Below are 23,811 nucleotides of genomic sequence, written 5' to 3' on the forward strand. Positions count from 1 at the left end.
TCTCTCCGTATCGTGTGCACACTTACAGCCAACAACGAGGCGCTCTAAAGGAGCCTTGCCCACCAGAAGACAGGGTCCACATGCTTTCTGTCAAGCTGGACTTTTTATTTATTTTCTCCCTCACTCTTGCGCCTTCTCTCTTTTCCGCCGACAATGAGGCACTCATGCTGGACTCCAAAGTGTGTCAGCCTTGCCCAAAACATCGGGAAAACTGAAATGGTGAAAAACAGTTTAACGCTATATCTCCACAATTGAGTACTACGTAGTTTTCAGTCTCAACTATCTTCAAACATGAATAATCTATTTCGACACAAATCTCTGAATTCCCTGTACAGGGTCTTTAAAGCTGGAAGCGGGCCTTCGCACCCCCTTTTTTATGGACAAATGCTTGAGATGATTGATCATCAAACGTTGACTGCATGCTCTCCCCACAATTGATGCTGTAAGCAAAAAAGCTTCACATTTAGTGTCAGCTGTATGTCTCGTATACACCATTCCAATTGAGGCTCATTCGCTAGTAGGAGTTGGTCAAAGTACGAGCAACTGATTTAAAATTGCTTTAATCCAAAACGTCCAACTCCCTGTTCACGTTTGGGCATGTGTCCTTGAGACCTTTTCGTGCATCGTTACCCACGCAATTTTGTGCCAAAACTGATGACGGGAGCTAATTTTTCATGTTCAGATCCCTAAAATACATAATAACACATTTCACCGGCGCTTGCAAAAAAAAAATCATTTTTGTACAATACACCATTTATTTGGCCTTTTTTGACTCCTCCCCCACATAAGAAACCTCGACACTGCTCCACTGGCCATTGTCTGTTGCAGAGTTTTTTTTTCAATTTTTTATTTTGCATGTGTGTGCGTGTGTATGTGTGTGTGTAATGTGTATGCCATCGATCAGCAATGCGAAGCTTGCATTAACAGGGTACGGTATATCCAGACTGGCCAATAATGAAATTCAAATGATAACTTTTGTTTTTTAATATATACATTTGTCCTTAAAGGATAAGGTCAAACGTGTGGGGCACCTACACAAGTGCTATGTATTTTTTTCTTTTTAATATACAAATCAACAGACTCTAGATAAAAAATTGTGCAGTCATCCGTATTGTCAGTTGAATCCTTTGACAAAACCAACTGGCACACTTATGTCAGCTCCAACTTAAGCAAGGAACTTGTCTCATCTTTTAAATGTCTTTCTGTTGATGCATGTTAACCGAAATGCTAACATTATGCAACTAACATCATACATCAGGGCTAGTTACCACCAGCATGGCACCAATTGTGTCTTTGAACCATGGAGTGTAATTTGCTCCCATTTGGACACATTGCTCCCGTCGGTAAAATTTTACATATTAATCCGCCTAGGGGCTTGTGAATAGGAAATCATTGCAGATGTTTTTTTTCCGAATCAGATTATCTCAATTTTGTATTTACAAGTGTTTACATTTAATGCATTATTGGTTCGGTCGTTTGCTGCTGCACTGACCCATTTTACCCCCCTCGTGGATTAATACATTTTAATTTAATCTCCTCAATCTCAGAGTTCTTCTTTAGGAGAGAGAAAAAGTCTCCTAGCAGTTGAGTGTTATTTATTTATTTTTATCACACTCAAGTCCTGTCACATTTCTGTTTGAGATGTTTAAAATAAATAATATAAAAGAAAATAACTGACGCCTGAACCTCTGGCGGCTTTGAGTTAGCATCGACAACGCTCCATGACGCTATATACGGGGCGCGTCAACTAGTGAGTCAACTCATCATGGGATGGGGTGCACTAATGTACAGTGCATGTTTTTTTATTTGTAGTTAAAAATATAGAGAGCAGTGACAATAAAAGAAGGGGGGGGGGGGGGGGGGGGAAATACACGCTGAGCTCCTCCAACAAGGATCTATATTTAATTGCTCCAAAACACATATCTGCTTCCACAATGCATTGTTGTCATTGGAACATTTGTAGGATCATTCGTATTCTTTTTTTTGTTTGTTTGATAAAGCAACAATATGCAGTATTTTACTTTAAAACAGTGATTGGGAAATGTATATCGACTGAAGTGGACCACAGTCGGCGATTCTTCGCCACACACCAAGCGATTGAGCACCCGATATCGACTGACGCGCTACCACGGAAAAACTGCAACCTTGTATCGAGTTTAGAGACTCCGCACATCCAATATACTTTACTGAATTATCTTTTGTTAAACCACAAAACCATGGCGCAATTGTCAAGGAAGACGTGGAGGATTACAAAGAAGAGGAAACAAGCGAGAATAAGGAAAGAGAGTGAATGTTTTCAGAGTCTGTTGCCCATAATCGATGGTCTCATTCACAAACTGCACCCGTGCAATTCGGCAACAGACTCTACACGCTTTGCTTTCGAGCCACAGGTAATTATGAATGTAAAACCCGGAAACATGTTTTTGGGGGTGAAAGCTTTTCGATTGGCTGTTACATCTGCGATGTTGCAATCCCATGCTAGCACGAAAACCGGTGGCCAACCGTCGGCGACTCATGAAAACAGTTCAGTCGGTTTCGGATGTGCAGAACGGTGTGCGGCGGGATTAAGTCAAAACTTGACTTTTTGGAGTGTTTATCGCATTTATCGGCTTTTTTTTTTAAATGCCATGTTGTTGTTGTTTTTTAAATCAGAAAATCTGTCTTTCACTGTCGATTTGTATTTATAACAGTCAAAGCAAAATTACATTTTACACCTGAAGGGGGAGCCCGGGAGCAGATGAAAAAAGTCACATATTGTTGCTTTAACATGTCTCTCACATATGAACACAACAGCTTCAAAAGTCATCATTGGCTGAAAAACAACGTCCTTCTGTGCACACAGTGTATACAAATTTAATAAAATACACAAATACAGTACAGTAGCCCACATTCACGTGTAAGCCCAGCTTATTTTCACACAAACAGCAGAGAGGACGACGATAAAATTACAAATACATTCTTAAAAAAATTGTTTCATCAGAACCTCGAATGGTTTCATGAAAAGGGACGTCCCCTGTTGCACCACCGTTACAGTTCATAAGACACTTCACTTTTGTATGTAACGCCACTGATATGTATGCGGTCGGCCTTTGATTTTCAAAGTGACGTTCCTTTAAACACTAAATGGAGACAGATAGCTTCACCGTACAAAAGCAGACAGGACTCAAAAGCTTAACAGTAGCGATTTTGTTCCAACAGCCACACAAAATTGGCGTCTGCAATGTGTAAAATACGGACATCTAAATTGACAGGTACAGTACACCATGGAAACACTTGAAGTCAGGTAAGCACTGATTGGCCCGCAAACCTTCACAGCAAAGAGTCAAGGACACAATTTCCACCTAAACACAACAAGTCACTAGGGATGGGCTTGTAATCAATCGATTCATCGATCATTAAGGTCGTAATGAGTGGGAATGATTGATTGAAGCAGTTGTGGCTAGATAGAGCGCACTGATTGGCTGCAGTCAGCTGACTCGTGCATCTCAATAAATGAGAACATTGTGGAAAACTTCATTTATTTCAGTATTTCAATTCAAAAAGTAAAACTTATATAGATTTACCACACATGCTCTAACCAGTCGTCCACCGTGCTGCCCATTTTATATATTTTAGGTAAAATATTACAATTATTTGCTTGGGGTACATAAAAGGCACCCGTTTCTACATCTCCAGGGGGCTGCTACTGAGTGAGTTTTGAGCCGTTCGGTTTCAGGACCCCTAAAAAATGTATATTTACAAAATACCTCACACACTTCCAAATATTTAGTTTTTTCGGGCATGTGAAGACCCCCCAAAATGCACTTGATTTTCCAATCTGTTTAATGAATCAATGTAATATGTATGAGTTTCATTTATTGAATTGAACTTTTGGCGTCACACTCTGGCGATCATTTTAAGGATTCGCCATGTAAAAGGTGGTGCGAGGGCTCTTTCATTGCTGCTTGAAAAAAAAAATTATTTCATAAAATTTCTAATATAATGTGTTCTATTCTTGAGATGGGAATTTGGGATTTTCATTAGCTGACAGCAATAATCATTCATCCTTTAATCCATTTCCTATACCACTTGTACCACTACCTTTGCCACGTCACTCAGAAGAAAATTATGAAATATTGCACTCATTGAAAAATGATCAAGCCCTGCCATGAATACGGAAAATCCGCAAGTAAGTGAAGCCCCCTCAAAAAGGTTTATGCTGTACCTGTAATTGCTGTAAGATGCGAAAAGATGGCGGCAAAGGGCTAATGTCTAAAAGAAGCTCCTCAATTCACTTCAATAGTTCACAGTTCCTTAGCGCCAAGATGGCACCAGATGGCAAGGCCTGGGCACAAAAACAGCAAATAAGTGGTTTTTTTTGGCCAAAACACAGAGAATAGTCAGCCAACTGGCAAATTTGTAAAGGCTGAACCGAATAAGTGGGGATTTACCTCATGAGTTTCGCTTTTTGAATTGAGCGACTGCAATTATTGAACTTTTCGACGATATTCTGATTCATTGAGCTGCGCCTGTTGTCTGCTGTCTAAAGAAGACATATCCATGCTGTGGCCCAAGTTCTCTGCTCGATACAACACTGGCATGGCAACAGGAGTTCAGAACATTCATTCAAGAGAGTCCCAAAAAACAATCGATTAATTGATTATTTTTCTCCATTATCGATCAAGGAAAAGTAGCCGATTGCCCATCCCTACAAGTCACCGAGTAAAAAAACAAACAAAAAAAAAAACAAAGAAAGACACAAAGCAGATGATTTTTGGTTATACAATGTTCGGACCCCAAAGAAACAAACAACAAAAAGCAAAAAGTCAGCCCCAATCCCACGCTTGTCAGTTCCCCGAGTCCCGCGGCTCGTACTCGGACACGCCGCACTCCTGGCTGATGACGGCGCTGTGAATGAGGCTGCTAGACAGCGCCTTGGGCCGGAGGTCGCGGGTCAGGTAGGAGGCCTCCTCCAGCGCGGTGCGCAGCGGCGAGCACTGGCCGTCCGGCGGGCCGTAGGCACTGCTGTCTGAGCCCCCCTCCCGCTCCTCCTTCACCTCTCGCTCGCCCGCGTCTGGGGCCGTCCCGCTCTTGGTGGGGCTTCTGGGGCCCGGCGGACTCTCCTGCAGGGGCGGGCACGGCGCACGCTGCGATTTCAAGTAGGGTTTGACGTTGGCCACGAGGACGGTGCTGTCCCGCTGCTCCTTCCCGAAAGTGCTGAGGGTTTTCCGACTGCCGCGGCTGATGGTGCCATAAATCTCTGTCTCTACCATGGCATCCATTCCCACGGGGATGAAAAGGTTGGTGCGATTATCGGCGCTGTCTGCTTGGCTTCCGATCCGTAACTTTGGCATCCAGCATCTGTCAGAGTGTCCCAGTGCACGACACTCATCGGTGCAGTGGACTGATTTGTCTTGTTCTGCAAAAACAGTTTAACATTTGTTACTTAGTTCCACCGGGCTCCAAAGAAAGAACCTACCAGCACATGTTGAGTGATGACTATCAATAATTAATGAGTTTTGGTTAAAAAAAAAAAGAAAATAGACCTATCTCTAAATATAGCGTAAAATATCTATTATACATTACTGGGAATGTTCCAAATAAAACCTGCATAGTGAAAATTCTGAATCTTTTTACCTCAATATGCCATTTAAAAGTATTTTATGCAACAAAATAATAAAATTTTTCTTATTGCTGGTCAATGCAAGAGATGAGTGATTCACAATATTTGTAAAATATTAATTACCACCATACATGCCTTGAAATTTCTTATAGAGGCTCTAAGCAGATATCCATATTTTGTTTATAACTACATTAAATATGTTTGAAGATCTATGCAAAGACATAACAATATAGTGCTGAGTTGTTGAGATATAGCTTAAGCATCTTTTTCACCACTTGAATTTTTTTTTATTTGTGGGCGGGGCTAAAACACATCCCCGTGACATCACAGGGCTGGGGTGTGTACTTTCTAGCGCTAGTTCCCTCCCCCACTATATAAGGACAAAGTGATGTCATTTTGTTTGGCTGCTCAGTTGTGAGTTAGCTGTGCTGAGCTTCCATAACACGGCCCATTTACCACTCCAGCGTACCGTTAGCAAGCTAACGATGGCTACATCCCGAAAATGTGTCTCCAGAACAGCTCAGTGATGTTTTTTTATGCTCCCAAAAAAAAATGAGGAAATAAAAAAGCTATGGATTTACTTTTTAAAGACATCCGCAGATGGCGAGCTGAACATCAACACCACCAGCCGACTTTACAGTGCAGTTTTGTAAACTTTCACCAGCGACAACTTTGTGGGTAACTTGATACTAGTGAACGGGGCAGTGCCGACTGTCAAGCTCCCTGGGCTTCCTCCTACCGTCCCGCTGTCGTCAGGTGACGTGTTCGGCTGTGACATTATGTCACCGACAACGAGAGTAAGTTGACTTGTGTGCTTATTTTTATGATTATAGTCCACAATAACCATTCAGTTTTGAAGTTGAGCCTCCTAACGTGATTTTACATTGTATAAGCTTTCACCCCCTCAGTATGTTTGATTCCTTTTGGCGGATCCATTCGACACGCCCACAGCGTCTTAGAGCTGAGAGGTGGCCCTTATTATTCAAGTTTTGAATCCTGATTTTATATACAACCCCAATTCCAATGAAGTTGGGACGTTGTGTTAAACATAAATAAAAACAGAATACAATGATTTGCAAATCATGTTCAACCTATATTTAATCAAATACACTACAAAGACAAGATATTTAATGTTCAAACTGATAAACTTGATTGTTTTTAGAAAATAATCATTAACTTAGAATTTTAAATTGTACTTATATACTTATTTTAAAGGAACATTTGCATTCCACAGGCGCCCCCAAACATATAAATATTAGAAGCTGCAGTCTTTTGCAACAATGGTGGAAATTGAGAATTTGGCAAAGGGGAAAATGTGCCTCATGACAACGCATGAAATGATAATGGGCAACAAAACATTTTTTTGCATCGCTGTTCAATGCAAGAGTTGGGTGATTCATATTATTTATCAAATATGAATTTCAACCAGACATGACTTGAAATTACGTCGACAAATCCTGCAGTGTTTTCTAACAAAGAGCGGAGTAAAAATTCTGAATGTTTAGGAAAATATTTGCCTCATGATGCCACAATAAATTGATGATGTGCAACATGCATCGCTTTCATTTACAGTTTATAATTACTTGTCAATGTAATAATACTTTAATTTCAAATTTCCTACCACATCTGACTTGAAATTTCTTTCATTTCTAACTATGACTGTGCAAATATTCGAAATTCTATGGAGAATATAACTTTTTGAGGCCCCCCTCAGAAAGGTATATTTCACACATGAAATCAGTGCTATGGAGAAAAAGGTCTGATTTTATCATTTATATTTTTGAGTTTGACTAATTCATAATGCAGTATGCATAAAATATCCCTTATACAGTAAATTACTGGAAATGTTCAAACTTAAACCCGCTGCTTTTTGTGATAGTGGTAGAATATTTGAAACTTGGAAACTTTGCAGTCCAGTCTCCCACATGATGCCACATCACAATGATGATATGCAACAAAACAAAGCACATGAGCAACATTTTTATTTATTTTTATTTTTTTTCCCCCCCACTTAGGGGCAATGCAACAGTTGAGAGTGGTTAATATTATTCATGAAGGTCTTTCCTCCCGTCTGCAAACCATCACAACCTGCGTAGGTGTTTCCTGGAAAATGTGCTTGTGGTGCAAGGGAAGCTTTTTTTTTCCCCTGATGCAGAACCAGCAAAAACAAGGAACTGTGTGAGTTGCATCAGAAAAGACTTGCACGCATACACTTTACCTGCTCTCAAAACTGTGTCAACATCAATTTCAATTCATTCATTAAAACCGAGACTCAAGGACAGTTTGGGATTACCAATTGTGGCACAATCGTTAGCTTAACCTCAGAGTTTATTGCATCATTTTTCATTTCGACCTTCTTAATCAAGCACAGAATAAATATTTTGTGCCTATTGATTGAACCGCTATTAATATGTAGACGGAAAAAAACAAAATACTGAGGAGAAATGCAAGTCACATTGCAGACGCGCCTGACACGTCACGTTTTAACATCATCACTCTCACACAAGCACAAAAAAGAAGTTCCATCCGTCTAATTGTTGTCTCATGTTTATCTTATTTTTACACAAAGGTACCACATTATGCTATTATCATTAGTAAGGAGCTTTTAAAGAATTTGTTGTCAATTTATATGCCTACAAATTGAGAGTCAAGGACAAATTGGAGTTTGTTGGCATTACCATTCACGGCACAACCATTAGCATAACCTTTTTTTTTTCCCTTAAGAGTTTATTGCATCATAATAAGATCCTTATTTGCATTTCCTGGCCATTTTTCATTTCACCACTTATTAGACACGTCTTATATAATGACCTGTCCTTGCCACTGAATGACCTCATTTGCATGCTTGGAAACATGAAATGCTGGGGGGAAAAACAATGATTTAATTCAGTAGCCGAATAGTTATTGGTGTAAATTAGCAGTAAGTGAAAAACAATTACCTTCAAAACGTATCAACTCGCGGCATGAATTTCATATTTAATGGTGGATATTGCTTTTTTCTTTTTTCTTTTTTTTCCCCCCAGAGTCTTGCTGTCTAACAGCCTTTGAGTGTTTGTATGTGACTCCTCCTCTCATGGCCAAAAACATGTCAGGTTAATTGGTGATTGCAGTGTGCCCACGGGCTGGAGTGTGACTCGTTGTCCGTCTCGATATGTCGCTCCTGTGGTTGACTGGCGACATGTCCGCAAAGACTCCGGCTGCAAAGTACAAGCAGCAAGCTAGAAGCTTTAATGAATGAATAATGAATGAATGCTTATGTCTCGATGCAAAGAGCACACTGATCTAATCTCACGTTGAAAATTAATGTTGTTCTCGCTGCGTATTCCTCACACATGACTCTGCTCCTGCGGGATCGCAAACAAAATGAGCACACGGCAATGAGCCAGTTGTTATTGCAGCAATTACGCCGCAATCAACATTTATTTGACGCTGCCGCAATAAGTATTATTGGTTTGAGGCTACGTGTTACAAATGTCTGCGCAAATGTCTCACCAAAATAAGCATTCCATAACAGTTTGATTCTTTTTTTTTTTTTTTTGCTCCATAACGTAAAAATGAAACAGCCCGTTGTGACTGCAAAGCACACAGTTATTCTTCCTGTTGCTCGCCCGCCTGCTTTAATTTGGCCGTAATGATCAATTAATTGCTGGGAATTATGTCCTTTCCTCAAAAAGGATCTCCTGAAAATATGAATGAGACACTTGAAGGATAATGAATGAAACACAGACCCCTTATGTGGGAGCCTCAATGTGAGTTCTCCTCTCGTTCAAAACGAAACTTCCAACCTCGAGTTAGCCGGCCGGGCAAACTCCAACAGACAAAAAGAGGAGAAGCGGGGGAAAAAACTGTTTCAGTAAAGTACAAGTAGTTGTCGGTCCAGGGACAGCCACACACGCAGAATTCTACTTACGAGATGCCGTTTTAACTAAAAACTGAGCTGTTTTAGACGTTGGTTTGCCTGACAACAGGTGTAGCAAAACTTTGAAAACAACACAGCCATCCTTCTCCTGTTTGAAATGTCCGTCTGAATTGAGACTCTTTGGAGCCCACTCATTCTTGTATTGGGGGCCGATTGCAAATCTGATTGGCCGTCAATAACTGTTGCCATTCATTCAACGAGGCCGGTGCAGCAAACGGTTACGAGAAATTACCGGCAGCTCCCAACTGGGAGTACAACCATCATATGAGTTTGATGGTGATCTCGTAGAGTTATGACTGGAAGCCCGTTTGCTTTGTTGTCAACGTTGTTTTTGGCATCACTAGTCCACAGACAGCGGAAATACCGTCTCCGAGAGAATTCAAGATCAACGAATCCATGGTTCACAAGTGGAAGAAGCGGGAAAACAAGCTTCGCCAAGTCAAGAAGACGAAGCTGAGGCGAGGCGAGGTGGCCCGAGTTGGAAGACCAACTCGAGCGATGGATTAATGAGCAAAGAACAGCCAGGAGAAACCTCTCTACAGTCACCATTCGACTGAGGGCAATAATGCTTGCAGAAGAAATGAAAATCAAACATTTTCAAGGAGGTCCGTCTCGGTGCTTTCGTTTTATGAAACGGCGCCATTTATCCATCCGGGCAAGGACTACCGTGGCGCAGCAACTTCCGGCTGATTACAAGGAAAAGATGGTGTGGGAGCAATGGATGACAGATGGCGAACACAGCTTTACTAAGACTGGGAGGCAACGGAGGGCGAGTTACGCCAGCATACGTGAATGGATTGTGGATGCTTGGGCTAACGTGTCTGCTTGCACTGTTGTTCGAGCTTTCGCACGGCAACGAGACTGTCTCGAACCTGCCGTGTTTGTTTGAGAACTTGCCCAGCTGTTCCTTTCGGATACGGAAGATGACAACTTTGATGGATTTGTAGATGAGTATTGATCAAAAAATAACGTGAGTACATTGTTAAATACTTCAATATAGTACAACCGAATACTTTTCTGTCAGACAAGGCCTTTTGGCCTGAAGATTCTAATTCTTATACAACTAAATAGTTGTTCAGGAAAGCTAAATATTCAAGCATCTTTCACTTTATCCAGTAAATGTTGGTTTGTTTTCTGCTATTATTTTTTAACAGCCTTATATTCCCTTGTCTTCTGTTTCTGTAAAGGAATAACATATTTGATCATGTTAACTTGATGTTTTTTATTTGGAAGAGAACATGCAGTGTTCCCAATACATTTGTGTGTATGGAACTAAAAGTTTGACTCATTATGCTGCTTCTATTGAGCACACTGTATATTGTGACCCTTCTGGTCCACTGTAGTTCTTGTGGAAATGAGCCAAACATGTCTGAGTCAATGTGTTTAACAAAAAGCCACATCACGCTTGTGGCATCATACATCACTTTGATTTAAATTCAGAAATCATGCTAACGTCAGCCTCGAGCTCACTATGACTAACAGAAAGTCTGAAGATTTTGTTTTAATTATCGCTTGTTATTTTTGTCTTCTTTTGGAATTTTGAGCTAAAGATTTTTTTTGTTTGTTTTCTTGCTTTTTACTACTCAATTGTCATAAAAAATAAAAAAAAACAACAACAACAACAAAACGTGTCACGTCGTTAATTATCTCCCTGCACAACAATTTTCTTGCTCCCAGCTGGCATCACCATCAAAGGCTGACATGACGTCAAAAAGAATTCTCTACAAACCAAATATTTGGCTCTTTTGGAAAGCATTATTGTTTTATTTTCTTTCACTCTAAACACTAAATAGTGTTCATTTTTTAACTTTTTTCGACACCACAAACAGAAAACCAATGCTGGGTCAATGGTGTCATTGCAATGCCTCAAAACTCATCGCACTCATGATGTCATCCCTGCGCTTTTCACAGTCCTACGAGGCCATATTCGCATATATATCGTATTGCTGTGATCTATTAAGCATCATCAGAGTCAGAGACTCTTCTCTTTTATTTGGCATTTGGGCTTGACGATAACATTTCTCATGATTAACACAGAATTTCAACAAGTATTGAGTTTGTTTTGACTCTTCCATCATGATATGAGTGCTGTGAGTTCGTAGACAGTAGTACAAAACGGAGTTTAAACCCAACATTTCTAGAAAAAATAGGCCTCCTTCCCCCCCTTATACGTAACGTCAGCAAATCATGCGAGATTTTTGCTTTTCCTTTGCTTTTTCAATGCAGAACAATAATAATAATAATAATTGATCAACTTCTGTGTTCAATTAAACAGATGCAGATTTCACACTGAGTATACACTGTGAGTAAGTATGAGACAAAATCATTTTTAAGTAAGTATTTTTGTTTGGGGCTGTTCGCGAGATTTTTGTTTGTTTGTTTTATTTGACAGTGGTTGTCTTCGCTTCACGTATGTTGTGGAACAGATTGTGTCTCCCGGAGGTTTGGTGATTTCATTCGAACTCTTGGGCGACTAATCTCAGACTTAAGTCATTGCTACGAATTGTATGAGACACAATTTAATTGTTTTTTTCTGTTCTGTTACAAAACTAACCGGCAGCTCCATCTACACCAAAATGACCAGTCTTTGATCTCCCCCCCCTCCCAACTGCCATATTACATATTATGTGACCGAGATCAAGACAAAATACATTTGTGAGTTCAAAATGCATTTTATATCAAAAGGATGGACTAAATCGTAGCTTTGATTTGGCAAACCCACACTTGTAGATATTTGAGCGCTTGACTTTGAAGCATCCACAGGGCCTGATTATGCTTCTGTGCCATTTGTTTCTCCATTTCTCTTCCACAGAGACAGGGTGGTTATTTTATTTCTTTATTTTTTTTTTTAAGATACATGAGAGCAGAACGATAAGCGAGGCAAGAAGATGCTGCGACTATTTCCATGGCAGCCATCATGATGCACTGAAGAGGAGCTCACTGATGGAACTGATGACGAGATGTGCGTGCTTGGAAGCTCCAGGAAATCACACGGCGGTATCATTGAAATCATTGTTCTCTTCTACTTCTCCCCGTGCAAGTCATCGTATCACCTCAAATCTTTTTTGGCCAACAAAAGGGGGGACATGTTTATATTTTATCCCTCCTAAATTAGTTATGTTATTTTTTTTTTGATAGTCACGCAGTACATTAATAAATAATCAACCGCCTTCGGGAACATAAATCGCAGCCTAGATTTATAAAGTCCTTGATTAAAAGTAGAGAAGGAAGGTCATGTTGAAACCAGGATGCTTTCATCCATTGTTCGTGCCATTGACTTTTTTCCTCATTTTTAGTTCATATCTTAATAAAATAAAGAAAGAATGTACACCTCAAGTGAAAAAACTGTACGTTGACTTTAACACTCACATAAAATAAGCATGGGAATCTTTTCGATCTGATTGGGTAATTGTGAACAGAGCAGTGGAAAACGAGGAACGGAAAACGCCTAGCAACATACCCACAGTGCATCTGGCGTCTGCGAGAGAGAATAAATATTCAGGGTGCATGATAGTGGGAGCTTCACAGGTGCATATATTACCTGTATCAAAGCAGCCAGGAGACTGGAGGGATGGCAAAGGTAAAGATATAAAAGAAATACTACTTAACCTGCAAGCTTTTTTGTGCTGGAGCAAGCAAAAAAAAAAAAAAAACTGTCTCCATTTTCTGAGCCGCTCCTCCTCACTAGGTTCGCGGGCGTGCTGGAGCCTATCCCAGTTACCATCGGGCAGCAGGCGCGGTACACGCCGAACTGGTTGCCAGCCAATCGCAGGGCACATACAAACAAACAACCATTCGCACTCACATTCACACCTACGGGCAATTTAGAGTTGTCAATTAACCTAGCATGCATGTTTTTGGGATGTGGGAGGAAACCGGAGTGCCCGGAGAAAACCCACGCAGGCACAGGGAGAACATGCAAACTCCACACAGGCGGGGCCGGGGATTGAACCCCGCTCCTCAGAACTGTGAGGCAGACGCTCTAACCAGTCGCCCACCGTGCCGCGCACTCTATTTCATTATTTGTAAAATAGTGGTTAGCACGTCTGCCCAGTTCAGATTAGTATTTGAATCTTGGCACTTCCTGTGTGGATTTGGCATTTTATCCTGGTACTTGCATGGGTTTTCTCCGGGTACACCAGCTCCTTCCCACGGTCCAAAAACATGGCCCCATTTCAACTTAAGTTACCAAATATGGTTCACTGCTCTCATGAGGACAAGCACTATCGAAGATGGATGGATGGATGGATGGATGGATGGATGGATGGATGGATGGATTAATAGCTGCTGTTTGACCCAGGGATTGAGGAATTCCATTTTTGTGACATTCTACGGCAGGGGTGTCAAACTATTTTTTGTCACGGGCCACATCGCAGTTATTGTTTCACTTGGAGGGCCGTTATGGCTGTAAACTCATATGAATCTATGATTGCCTCATATTATTATATATACACAAATTAATGGATAATTACTTTTGAAATCAAAAGCGAGTAAAAACTGTTTGTTCAACTGCAGAATGAATCAGTTTTATTTTAAAAGTGGGGTTGGTAACAAAGAAATGCTTGCAATATCTCAATATTTTTAAAAGTGAAGCCAATTTGGAATTTTGGTATTTTAGCAAGAAACACAAAATCGATGCACACTCTCGCGGGCCACATAAAATGACGTGGCGGGCCGGATCTGGCCCCTGGGCCACCAGTTTGACACCTGTGTTCTACGGTAATAATCGATTCGATTGGATTGTGTTCGATTTAAGAACTTTTGTTGTACCACTAAAAGTCTTCCATTTCCAGCATCTAAACGTAATCTGATCAAGGTTTACCTTTTTACCCTGCCAAAAGGAAAAGCAGGATCACGGCCCTCCATTTATAAACGCAATGCACCACCTCTTTGCATTGCGCTTATCTTACATATACAGCCGGATAAATGAAATTCCTTGAGCGCCGCCGTAGCGCATGTAAATATTCGGTTGGCACCGACGCGCAAGACATCTCTTTCAATATCTCTCTGTATGATTGGCCTGAGAACTCGACGCTGAATCGCATTCAAGAAATGTGTTGGAAAAATTGTGATTGAATTTACACCTCCTACGGAGACAAGTGTGGTCTGCCATAATTCCCCACAGTGCGCACACAAGGGAGGAGGGAGACATTCACACTTGCTCTCTGGTTCTCTCCCCCCAGCAGCCACCAGAGTGTTTCTGTCCGTGCCCTCCCGAGCCTGCCGCGTACAGGCAGTTCATAGCAATGTAAATGGTGTGGAAAGTAGCGCATAGGGAGCTGATGACCAGAGCCCTTCTCCTCCAAGGCTCGTACGAGCAAATGAAAGCCATCGCCTCCTCGCTCGAGCCTGCCGTTAACCTTTATCTCACCTGCGAGGCTGGCTCTCATATTTGCTGTTTGTCTCCAACTCCTGCTAAATATATCAATCCCGAGCAGGTCGGGCGGGTGGCAGCAGCTTGGCAATCATCTGTGATTGCACTCTTGGCAGTCATTTCAGTCATAATTAAACTTTTATATTCCTATTTTTAGTTGTAAACCCCACCAATAATAACTTAGAAGCACTTTGGAGGGCGAAAGGTGGAAGCACAGCTGCCACAAATACCTGTGAGCGTCTGTCGCGCTCTCATGTTAAGTCAAGGTATGCGTGACGCGTGTTCAAATGGAGGCCTGATCAAAAGAGACGCAGGGAGGCGTACACTTTGCCATGCATATGAGTTTGTTTGATGCCTAAATCAGACGCGGGATGTTTGAACATTCCACCTTCACACAGCGGACCCTTTTATCCTTTCAAAGTATCCCCTTAAAAGCTCGCTTTTTACCTGGCACTCTGCGACACCAGCTCAAGAAGCCTGCCGTGTAAAGCGAGCAGCAGTCGCAACCTCCGCCACAACAACAACAACAACAACAAAAATGCATTGCCGATTTACCACCTGCATGGTAAATGTTTGTCTACCTCGGCGGTGCCCGAAGGCGGGTGAAGCCGCACTTAAACGCCGGCCGAGCCTCGGCGCATAAAATATAAACAACGTTGTGCCACGGGAAAGCGCAGAGGCATCTTGACGACGTCGGGAAGAGTCCACTCACCCTGCTCGAAAGGCTGCCCGTTAACTGATGTGGCTTTCATCTTGAGGGCCTCCCTGGCAGACGTGTCACACTGGGAGCCTCGATTAGTATCCTGGTCACTATCAGCCTGGTCACTATCACCATGGCCACTGTCTCGGAGGCTCGCTCGTTCTGCATCCTTAAATGTAGAGCTGCGGCAGGAAAAGACAGGGGTGTGTGGGGAGGACGGGGTGGGGGGGGGCATATAAGTTGTCATTCTCACTGTGTGAGCACTGCTGTTTGATAGCCAGGCAGGCTTGATACTGGGATGAAGGAGCTCAAAAGACCCGGTCAGGAAGTGTCTGCATGTGAGCTCTTACCTTTGAACAAACGGCTGCCTGCTGCCACCGTAATTAGGCTCGGAGGGGAAGTTTTCTGTCTGGAAATGACAATGAAAATTGTGTTTTTTATTTTAAAAAAAACCCAAAAAAAACAAAAGCACTTCACACTGTTCACTGATGACATTAGACACAGGCGTGAATTGAAATGATCCGCGAAGCCTCTTTGACACAGCCTGTTCAAGCTGGGATTTAGCTGCCTTTTTTTCCGGGTCGCTGTGCTGTGTAAACGAACATTAAATGGCTTTAGATGTGGTATCAGTGAAGTTTCAGACCTGACACTCACTTCTGCCTCCCTGTTGTGTTAAAAGCAATTTCGCTGTCCGACGTCTTCCGGGCCACACGTGTATACGACAAAGGGAGCGAAAAGGCAAACTTTTGAGAATGTTTTTTTTTCTTCTTTTTAGAAATGTAGGTGTGATTGTCCAAAAACTGAAAAACACATCTTTTATGAAACACACGACAAACGCATGTTTGGGTTGTTCATGATAATGAGTTTGGTAGCTACGTGTACATTAACTATGACCGCCAGAGACATTTTACTTCCGTAACTTTAACTGCCAACCCAAATATTCACATAGTAGCACATTCCCAAAAAAATACACTATTGGATAACAGCGGTGGGAGCAACAGGTGGGAATTTTGTTGTTGAATCATCTGTACGTGAAACTTGAAAAACTCAGACACAAAATGTTTGCACAATGTATGGTTCTTTGTGACACTCAACAGTCTGATTCCACAAGGCTATTAGGGGTGCAGACAAAATATGGATATCATAATATAAATTATTGATACAACTAAATCAAATATTGATTTTGTAGTTGTTATTACGTTATAAAGCTCCTAATTCCTATATTTACGTTCAAATGTTACTTATAGGGGGCCTCGGTTTATGATGGCGTTCTGGTGGTGACAAATCTTTAGTTAACGGAACGCACCGTAGTCTTGCACTAAATTTTGCTAACACAGTGCTAAAGTCACGATGACAGTAAATGTTCATATGAAAAACAATTCGAGGCTATGAATATAAAACAATCAAATGAAAAAACGAAACTACCGCAGTAAGTTTGAGTGTGCCTTCTTGTGCCACGTGACGACATATTCTTACGCCGCTACGCAAACTAGGTAAAAACCTTTCATCCACTAAGTTCTCCCATCATCAGTTGCTAAGAAACTATGATACATCAGACAGGGGTTTCTTCCAATACTTCAATTACTGCATAATTGAAGTATTATTATCACTCATAAGTTACTTTTACACCTCCGTTAGTAACTGAAGGTTAAAATGCTTTCTTCTCAAATGTGTACGAGCTCTTTCTAGAGCATTCCTTTCTCCTTAAACTCCCTGCAACCTTCAGCTTTACAGATACCATTTTTATTCTGCAAGCACTGTGTTGTGGTTAAAGACGTCTACAGTGACACATGGTGGTATCAGTTATAAGCCAGTTATAAGAAAGGCCACAACCAGAGCCAAAACAGATAATTTGACATTGAGCTGCTTTCGCTTTTTACACAGAACCCAGTGAAGCGGGATATTACAGCAACTGTGTGCACTTTCGCACACCGATACGGCATCCTGCCATCAAATGGTTCAAAAGACTGAAGTCAGCCCCAGCGTCTGGTGAGAGAACACTTGTTGGACAGACACACTGTTTGCAACATAAGAGGAGAGGAAAAAATGAGTGTCAGCTGTCAGACTTAACAATCCCTGTCCCGCTTTTTGTACTCTGTTACGGGTCTGATTCTACAACCCCAATTCCAATGAAGTTGGGACGTTGTGTTAAACATAAATAAAAACAGAATACAATGATTTGCAAATCATGTTCGACCTATATTAAATTGAATACACTACAAAGACAAGATATTTAATGTTCAAACTGATAAACATGATTGTATTTAGCATAAGAATCATTAACTTAGAAATATATGGCTGCAACAAGTTCCAAAAAAGCTGGGACAGGGTTATGTTTACCACTGTGTTACATCACCTTTTCTTTTAACAACATTCAATAAATGTTTGGGAACTGAGGACACTAATTGTTGAAGCTTTGTAGGTGGAATTATTTCCCATTCTTGCTTGATGTACAGCTTCACATGTTCAACAGTCTGGGGTCTCCGTTGTCGTATTTTACGCTTCATAATGCGCCACACATTTTCAATGGGAGACAGGTCTGGACTGCAGGCAGGCCGGTCTAGTACCCGCACTCTTTTACTACAAAGCCACGCTGTTGTAACACGTGCAGAATGTGGTTTGGCATTGTCTTGCTGAAATAAGCAGGGGCGTCCATGAAAAAGACGTTGCTTGGATGGCAGCATGTTTCTCCAAAACCTGTATGTACCTTTCAGCATTAATGGTGCCTTCACAGATGTGTAAGTTACCCATGCCATTGGCACTAACACAGCCCCATACCATCACAGATGCTGGCTTTTGAACTTTGCGTCCCTAACAGTCCGGATGGTTCTTTTCCTCTTTGGCCCGGAGGACACGACGTCCACAATTTCCAAAAACAATTTGAAATGTGGACTCGTCGGACCACAGAACACTTTTCCACTTTGCATCAGTCCATCTTCGATGAGCTCGGGCCCAGAGAAGCCAGCCGCATTTCTGGGTGTTGTTGATAACACCCTACCCTTGATAACACCCTACCCTTTGCATAGTAGAGTTTCAAGTTGCACTTACGGATGTAGTGCCCAACTGTATTTACTGACATTGGTTTTCTGAAGTGTTCCTGAGCCCATGTGGTGATATTCTTTACATATTGATGTTGGTTTTTGATGCAGTGCCGCCTGAGGGATCAAAGGTCACGGGCATTCAATGTTGGTTTTCGGCCTTGCCGCTTACATGCAGTGATTTCTCCAGATTCTCTGAACCTTTTGATGATATTATGGACTGTAGATGATGAAATCCCTAAATTCCTTGCAATTGTACGTTGAGGAACTTTGTCCTTAAAGTGTTCAATTATTTTCTCACGCACTTGTCCACAAAGAGGTGAACCTCGCCCCATCTTTGGTTGTGAATGACTGAGCAATTCAGGGAAGCTCCTTTTACACATAATCATGGCACCCACATGTTCCCAATTAACCTGTTCACCTGTGGGATGTTCCAAACAGGTGTTTGATGAGCATTCCTCAACTTTCTCAGTCTTTTTTGCCATCTGTCCCAGCTTTTTTGGAATGTGTTGCAGCCATGAAATTCTAAGTTAATGATTATTTGCTAAAAACCATAAAGTTGATCAGTTTGAACATTAAATATCTTGTCTTTGTGTATCCAATTAAATATAGGTTGAACATGATTTGCAAATCATTGTATTCTGTTTTTATTTGTTTAGCACAATGTCCCATCTTCATTGGAATTGGGGTTGTACTTTCAAAGGAGGAGTTCAGTCATTGCCACCACGAGATGCCATGTTGCTGTGTAAAAAAATAAATAAATGAAGAAGCAAAGTTGGCTTTTTACCAGGTCTTCTGTTACGGCTCTGATGCGGTTATTTTGCATGATCTCTGTGTAAAATAGGTTTGTTTTTGCATCACCTGGCAGAGATGAGGACATGATTAGAACGCGGCGCCATTGTGACCATATGTGCCTCTTTGGCAAGGCATACTAGGGAAAGCATTAGCTGCTTTCATTAGTGCCCTTTTCCCTTCATCTTGAGAATAATGTGTTTGTGTTGATCACACCCACGTAGCACAGCGACTGGTGACAGCGCCAGGCCTTGTCATCTGTGCTACCATCTCCAAATGTGAGACTGACCCAGATATTTACATCGTGTACGGACACACAATTCCAGGCAGCGCAACAAGCCCGCGCTGGCCAATTAGCATGTTAGCTGGCGAGGCTCGAACGGACCCCGTCAAGGGCCGCTTCGTGCCAACTTCGGATGAGGCTGGGCGGATCCGACCCATATTTGGGATGAAAAAAATGCGATTGTCGGGGTTACGTCGTGTGCATCTCGGTGTCTGGCGCATATTGGTTGGGTAATGCGATCGGACAAGCTGCTCAAACACCTGTCTGGTCCAACATCTCAGGCTGGGTTTTGTTTTCTCTCCACAACCCAGGATCTGCTGGGGGGTCACAGCGGCCTTGTTCAAGACTCACACTGTTTACCTTTCCCACACAGCAAGCGAGGGAGGGAGGGAGAGGGAGAGAGAGAGAGAGAGAGAGAGAGAGAGCGAGCAAGAGAGAGAGAGAGAGAGAGAGAGTATTTCCTCATTACGTGGCCTGCAGGCATAGCACTTTACAAGAGAACAAATGTGGATAAAACATTAACCTTATTAGTAAAATGCCAACCAAAACGAAGTTGTCATATCATGCTTCATTTGCAAAGCGTTTGCCTTAAGCGAGCAAGCTGAAGTGATAATGATGTCAGATTGTTCGTTCCAGAGTTCCACAGCCAAACAGAGGGCACACATAAGCATACAGTGTCTTACCTGTATCACTGACATCCTGTTTGCTGGAGTGTCTGTGCTCAGCCCGGCAAAGCTGGAGTGGCAACCTGCCCTGGGTACCGTCAGGCTGTTTGGCGTGGTTTTCAGGTACATGACCTCGGAACTGGGCAGCGTGAGCGGCAGGGGGCTCTGGTAGTCGAAGCATATAGGCGAGGTAATGAGCGAGGGGCTGCTCACCACGTTCATGCGGCTAGCCGAATCTCGCTCCTCCATCTCGCTCTGCACCAGCATGATGTCACTCTTGTTGATCCGCTTCTTCTTGCCCTTCCCCACCGGAGGATTGGAGTACTCAGGCATGCGGCAGTTATAATTCCCGCTCTCTTTATCTTGATGCTTGGACTTGACAGCGATGGCGGTCATGACAGCTAAGAGCATGACAGAGATAATGCAGAGGGTAACGATGAGGGGTAGAGATACGTCCCAGTGCGGCCGCTCGCCGCTCATGCCGGATCCCCCACCACCTGCTGCCACTTCCGTGCTGGCCTTGATGACCAGCTTAGCCACGGTGGACAAGGGCGGCTTGCCGTGGTCGGTTACCTTAACCACCAGCTCCACCACGGGCGAGACCTCTTCCCACGGGGCGCGGGTGGTCCGTACTTCGCCGCCTATCGGATCCATGTCAAACAGGTGGTCATCGTTCCCTTCTGCGATCTCGTATGTCAAGTGTCCGCTCTCTCCGTGATCGTGGTCCACTGCTTTCACCGTAGCCACAATGTAGCCGATACCCACGTTCCGAGGCACTGGGATTTCTGCTGTATCATTTTGAAGGAGCGGTAAAATGATCACTGGGAGATTGTCGTTTACATCAAGGATGTTGACCCTAACGGTGGAGGTGCTCTCCATGTGAGGGGAGCCTTCGTCTTTAGCCTGTACTTTGAACTCAAAAGATTTCGTTTGCTCATAGTTAAAAGAGCGTGACGCGTAAATGGCTCCGTTGGTGGGGTTAACTGACACGTACGTATAAACGGACACTTCGCCGATATGCGATGGCAAAATGGAGTAGGTTACAGTGCCGTTGCGGCCTACATCCGGATCAGGGGCCAGCACGGAGCCCAGATACTCTCCTGGGATGTTGTTCTCGGGCACCTGTAGCACATAAACGACTTTTGTAAAACGAGGTGCATTGTCATTCTCGTCCAAGATTTTCACAGTGAACGACTTGGTGTAGTTCAAAGAGGGGATGCCGTTGTCTCTGGCTACGATCGTGACGTTATATTCGTCCTTGGTTTCCCGATCCAAAGGTCTGTCGGTGAGCAACGTGTAAAAATTGTCATTGTTCTCCTGCAGTCGAAAAGGAACATTTCCCAGCACGCGGCACTGGAGCTGACCGTTTCGGCCGGAATCTTTATCAGTCACTCTGACAAGCGCGATGACAGATTCGGAGGGTGCCGCCTCGCTGATGGCACCCTGCCGCACAGAAACAAAACTGATTATTGGCGAGTTGTCATTTTTGTCAAGCACTTTGACAGTAATTTTCGCATGGCCTGGTATGGGGTTGGGCCCGAGATCCTTGGCCTGCACATCAAATTCTATAATCGGATTTTCTTCATAGTCAATTTCGCCCTGGACCTTGATGACTCCAGTACTGGGATCAATGGAGAACAAATCTTGTATTCGCTCAGATGCATATCCTGTGAAGGAGTAAACCACCTGTCCGTTGCTTCCTTCGTCATGATCGGTGGCGTTTAAATCTATGAGTACTTTTCCAGGCGGGGAATTCTCCGGGAGTTCCAGCACATAGGAGGATTTCTCAAAAATGGGGCTATTGTCATTCGAATCAGTCACCCTGACATTGATTTGCATGGAGCCTGATCTCGGATACTCGCCCCCATCTATGGCAGTGAGGAGGAGGGTGTGATGGCTCTGGTCTTCCCTATCCAACGGTCTCTGAACCACCAGCTCCGGATAGATAGTCCCATCGCCTCTTACTTTTAAATCCAGCGAGAATGTATTGTAATCATCTCTGGTGACCTGATAAGTCTTGATCCCGTTCTCCCCGGTATCCGAGTCATGTGCAATAGTCAGCGGGAAGCGCGTGCCCGCAGCCGCGTTCTCCGAGATATCGATGTTAACGTGATCTGAAGGGAAACTGGGTGAGTTGTCATTGATGTCCTGTATGTCGATCTTGATCATGCATATTTCTTTGTCATTGGCGAACACTTCCATGGAGAGCTGGCACTTTGGGTTCCGCCTGCATAACGTCTCCCTGTCAATCCTTTGTTTGGTGAAAATAAGTCCACTCTCTGGGTCGGCGTCCACCAGGTGTGGTGCAGAATTCTCCAACACTCTGAAGTTGGATTTTTTCCCTCTCTCCAGGGTCTCATATCCGCCGTCTTTCGCGATATTACCGATGACAGTGCCGGGTCCTTGCTCCTCCGGGACAGAATAACTGAGGTTTTTCAATGTCAGGGCTTTAACCCACAGCAAAAGGAAGATGGGAACAGAGAGACGCATCCCTTCAGTTGGATATGCGGTACTGGCACACAGTAGAAAAAGAAAAACAAAAAACTGACTTTCAACCTGTTGATTATTCCACAAAACCTTTAGAGGACAAAATCCAAAGCAGGCATGTTGCTGCCCTGCTAATTGGATATCAAATCGATTTGTGAACCCTCTTTAATGGGCATTAGCTCTCTCACATGCCGCTCTGCGTTGATGAACTCTTTCTGTAAACAAAGATGACCGCCCGACGACACCCCGTGCATGAATTAAAGATCAAATTCAACATTGGAATGCTTTGTTTCCCCTCTCAGCGGGGCTCCCACAATGAATAATCGATGAGAATAAAGTATTAATATTCCCCTCTGCGTCCAAGGTTAAAGCATGGTGAAGGTTAGAGCTTGCCTTTCAGTAGGAAGAAGAAAAAGGAGGAGGTGAAGAAAAAAGGCAAAACAGGCGCATTGCCCTCATGCGACATCTGCACGCTGCAAAGCTCCAAATTGCACCATCGCTCCGCGTTACCACCGCCGGTGCATTGTGTGACTTTAGTCTCCGGTGCGGCACACTGTTGCATCGGGGGGCTGCCTGCCTGACTGTCTGAGCCTCCTCCAGTAAAGTGCACGAAGCAAACGAGCGTGGCTGCAGCCGCTCGCTTCGCCCTCCCCTTCCTCCGGCGCAACCTTTTGTGTGCTCCTTTCGCCGAGGAGCATTCACAGCGGTTACTTTTTTTTCTTTTTCCCCCCCTTTTTTTTTTGTGGTCCACTAATCAGTCCGCTAATCCCGTAATCCAGTCCGATTCGAAGGCGCTTCTGTTTGCATCCATCAGCCGCCACGCTTATCTGTTGCACAGCGGAAGAAGACGAGAGCGAGCCGGAGAGTGAGAGAGGAGAAAATAAGGTGCGAGATGATTGAAGATAATCAGAATGAGTCGCGTCTCCTCCTCAACTGTTGAAAGCTGCTCCC

General features: G+C 43.1%; 1 protein-coding gene across 2 annotated transcripts; it reads right to left on the reverse strand.

Moving 5' to 3' along the window:
• Nucleotides 1-1,885: 1,885 nt before the first annotated feature.
• Nucleotides 1,886-23,811, reverse strand: LOC133487070 (protocadherin-17-like). Of its 2 annotated transcripts, XM_061793059.1 has the most exons (4): nt 20,392-23,811; nt 15,946-16,004; nt 15,608-15,777; nt 1,886-5,398 (listed from the first exon to the last, which is right to left on the reverse strand). In XM_061793059.1, the coding sequence occupies exons 1-4, from the start codon at nt 22,861-22,863 to the stop codon at nt 4,827-4,829; spliced, it is 3,273 nt and encodes a 1,090-aa protein (XP_061649043.1). In that variant the 5' UTR covers nt 22,864-23,811; the 3' UTR covers nt 1,886-4,826. The 2 variants fall into 2 exon arrangements, with proteins under 2 accessions (XP_061649043.1, XP_061649044.1); XM_061793060.1 differs by lacking the exons at nt 15,608-15,777; nt 15,946-16,004 and having other exon boundaries at nt 5,110-5,398.

This window comes from Phyllopteryx taeniolatus, chromosome 12, assembly GCF_024500385.1.
Source record: "Phyllopteryx taeniolatus isolate TA_2022b chromosome 12, UOR_Ptae_1.2, whole genome shotgun sequence".
Classification (NCBI taxonomy): domain Eukaryota; kingdom Metazoa; phylum Chordata; class Actinopteri; order Syngnathiformes; family Syngnathidae; genus Phyllopteryx; species Phyllopteryx taeniolatus.

Coding starts and splice junctions, on each gene's coding strand:
- LOC133487070 (XM_061793059.1), bottom strand. CDS start 22,863: ATGCGTCTCTCTGTTCCCATCTTCCTTTTGCTGTGGGTTAAAGCCCTG. Junction 16,005..20,391: donor ACAGGATGTCAGTGATACAG/GTAAGACACTGT, acceptor TGTCATTTCCAG/ACAGAAAACTTCCCCTCCGA. Junction 5,399..15,607: donor CGGGCAGCCTTTCGAGCAGG/GTGAGTGGACTC, acceptor CTGTTTTTGCAG/AACAAGACAAATCAGTCCAC.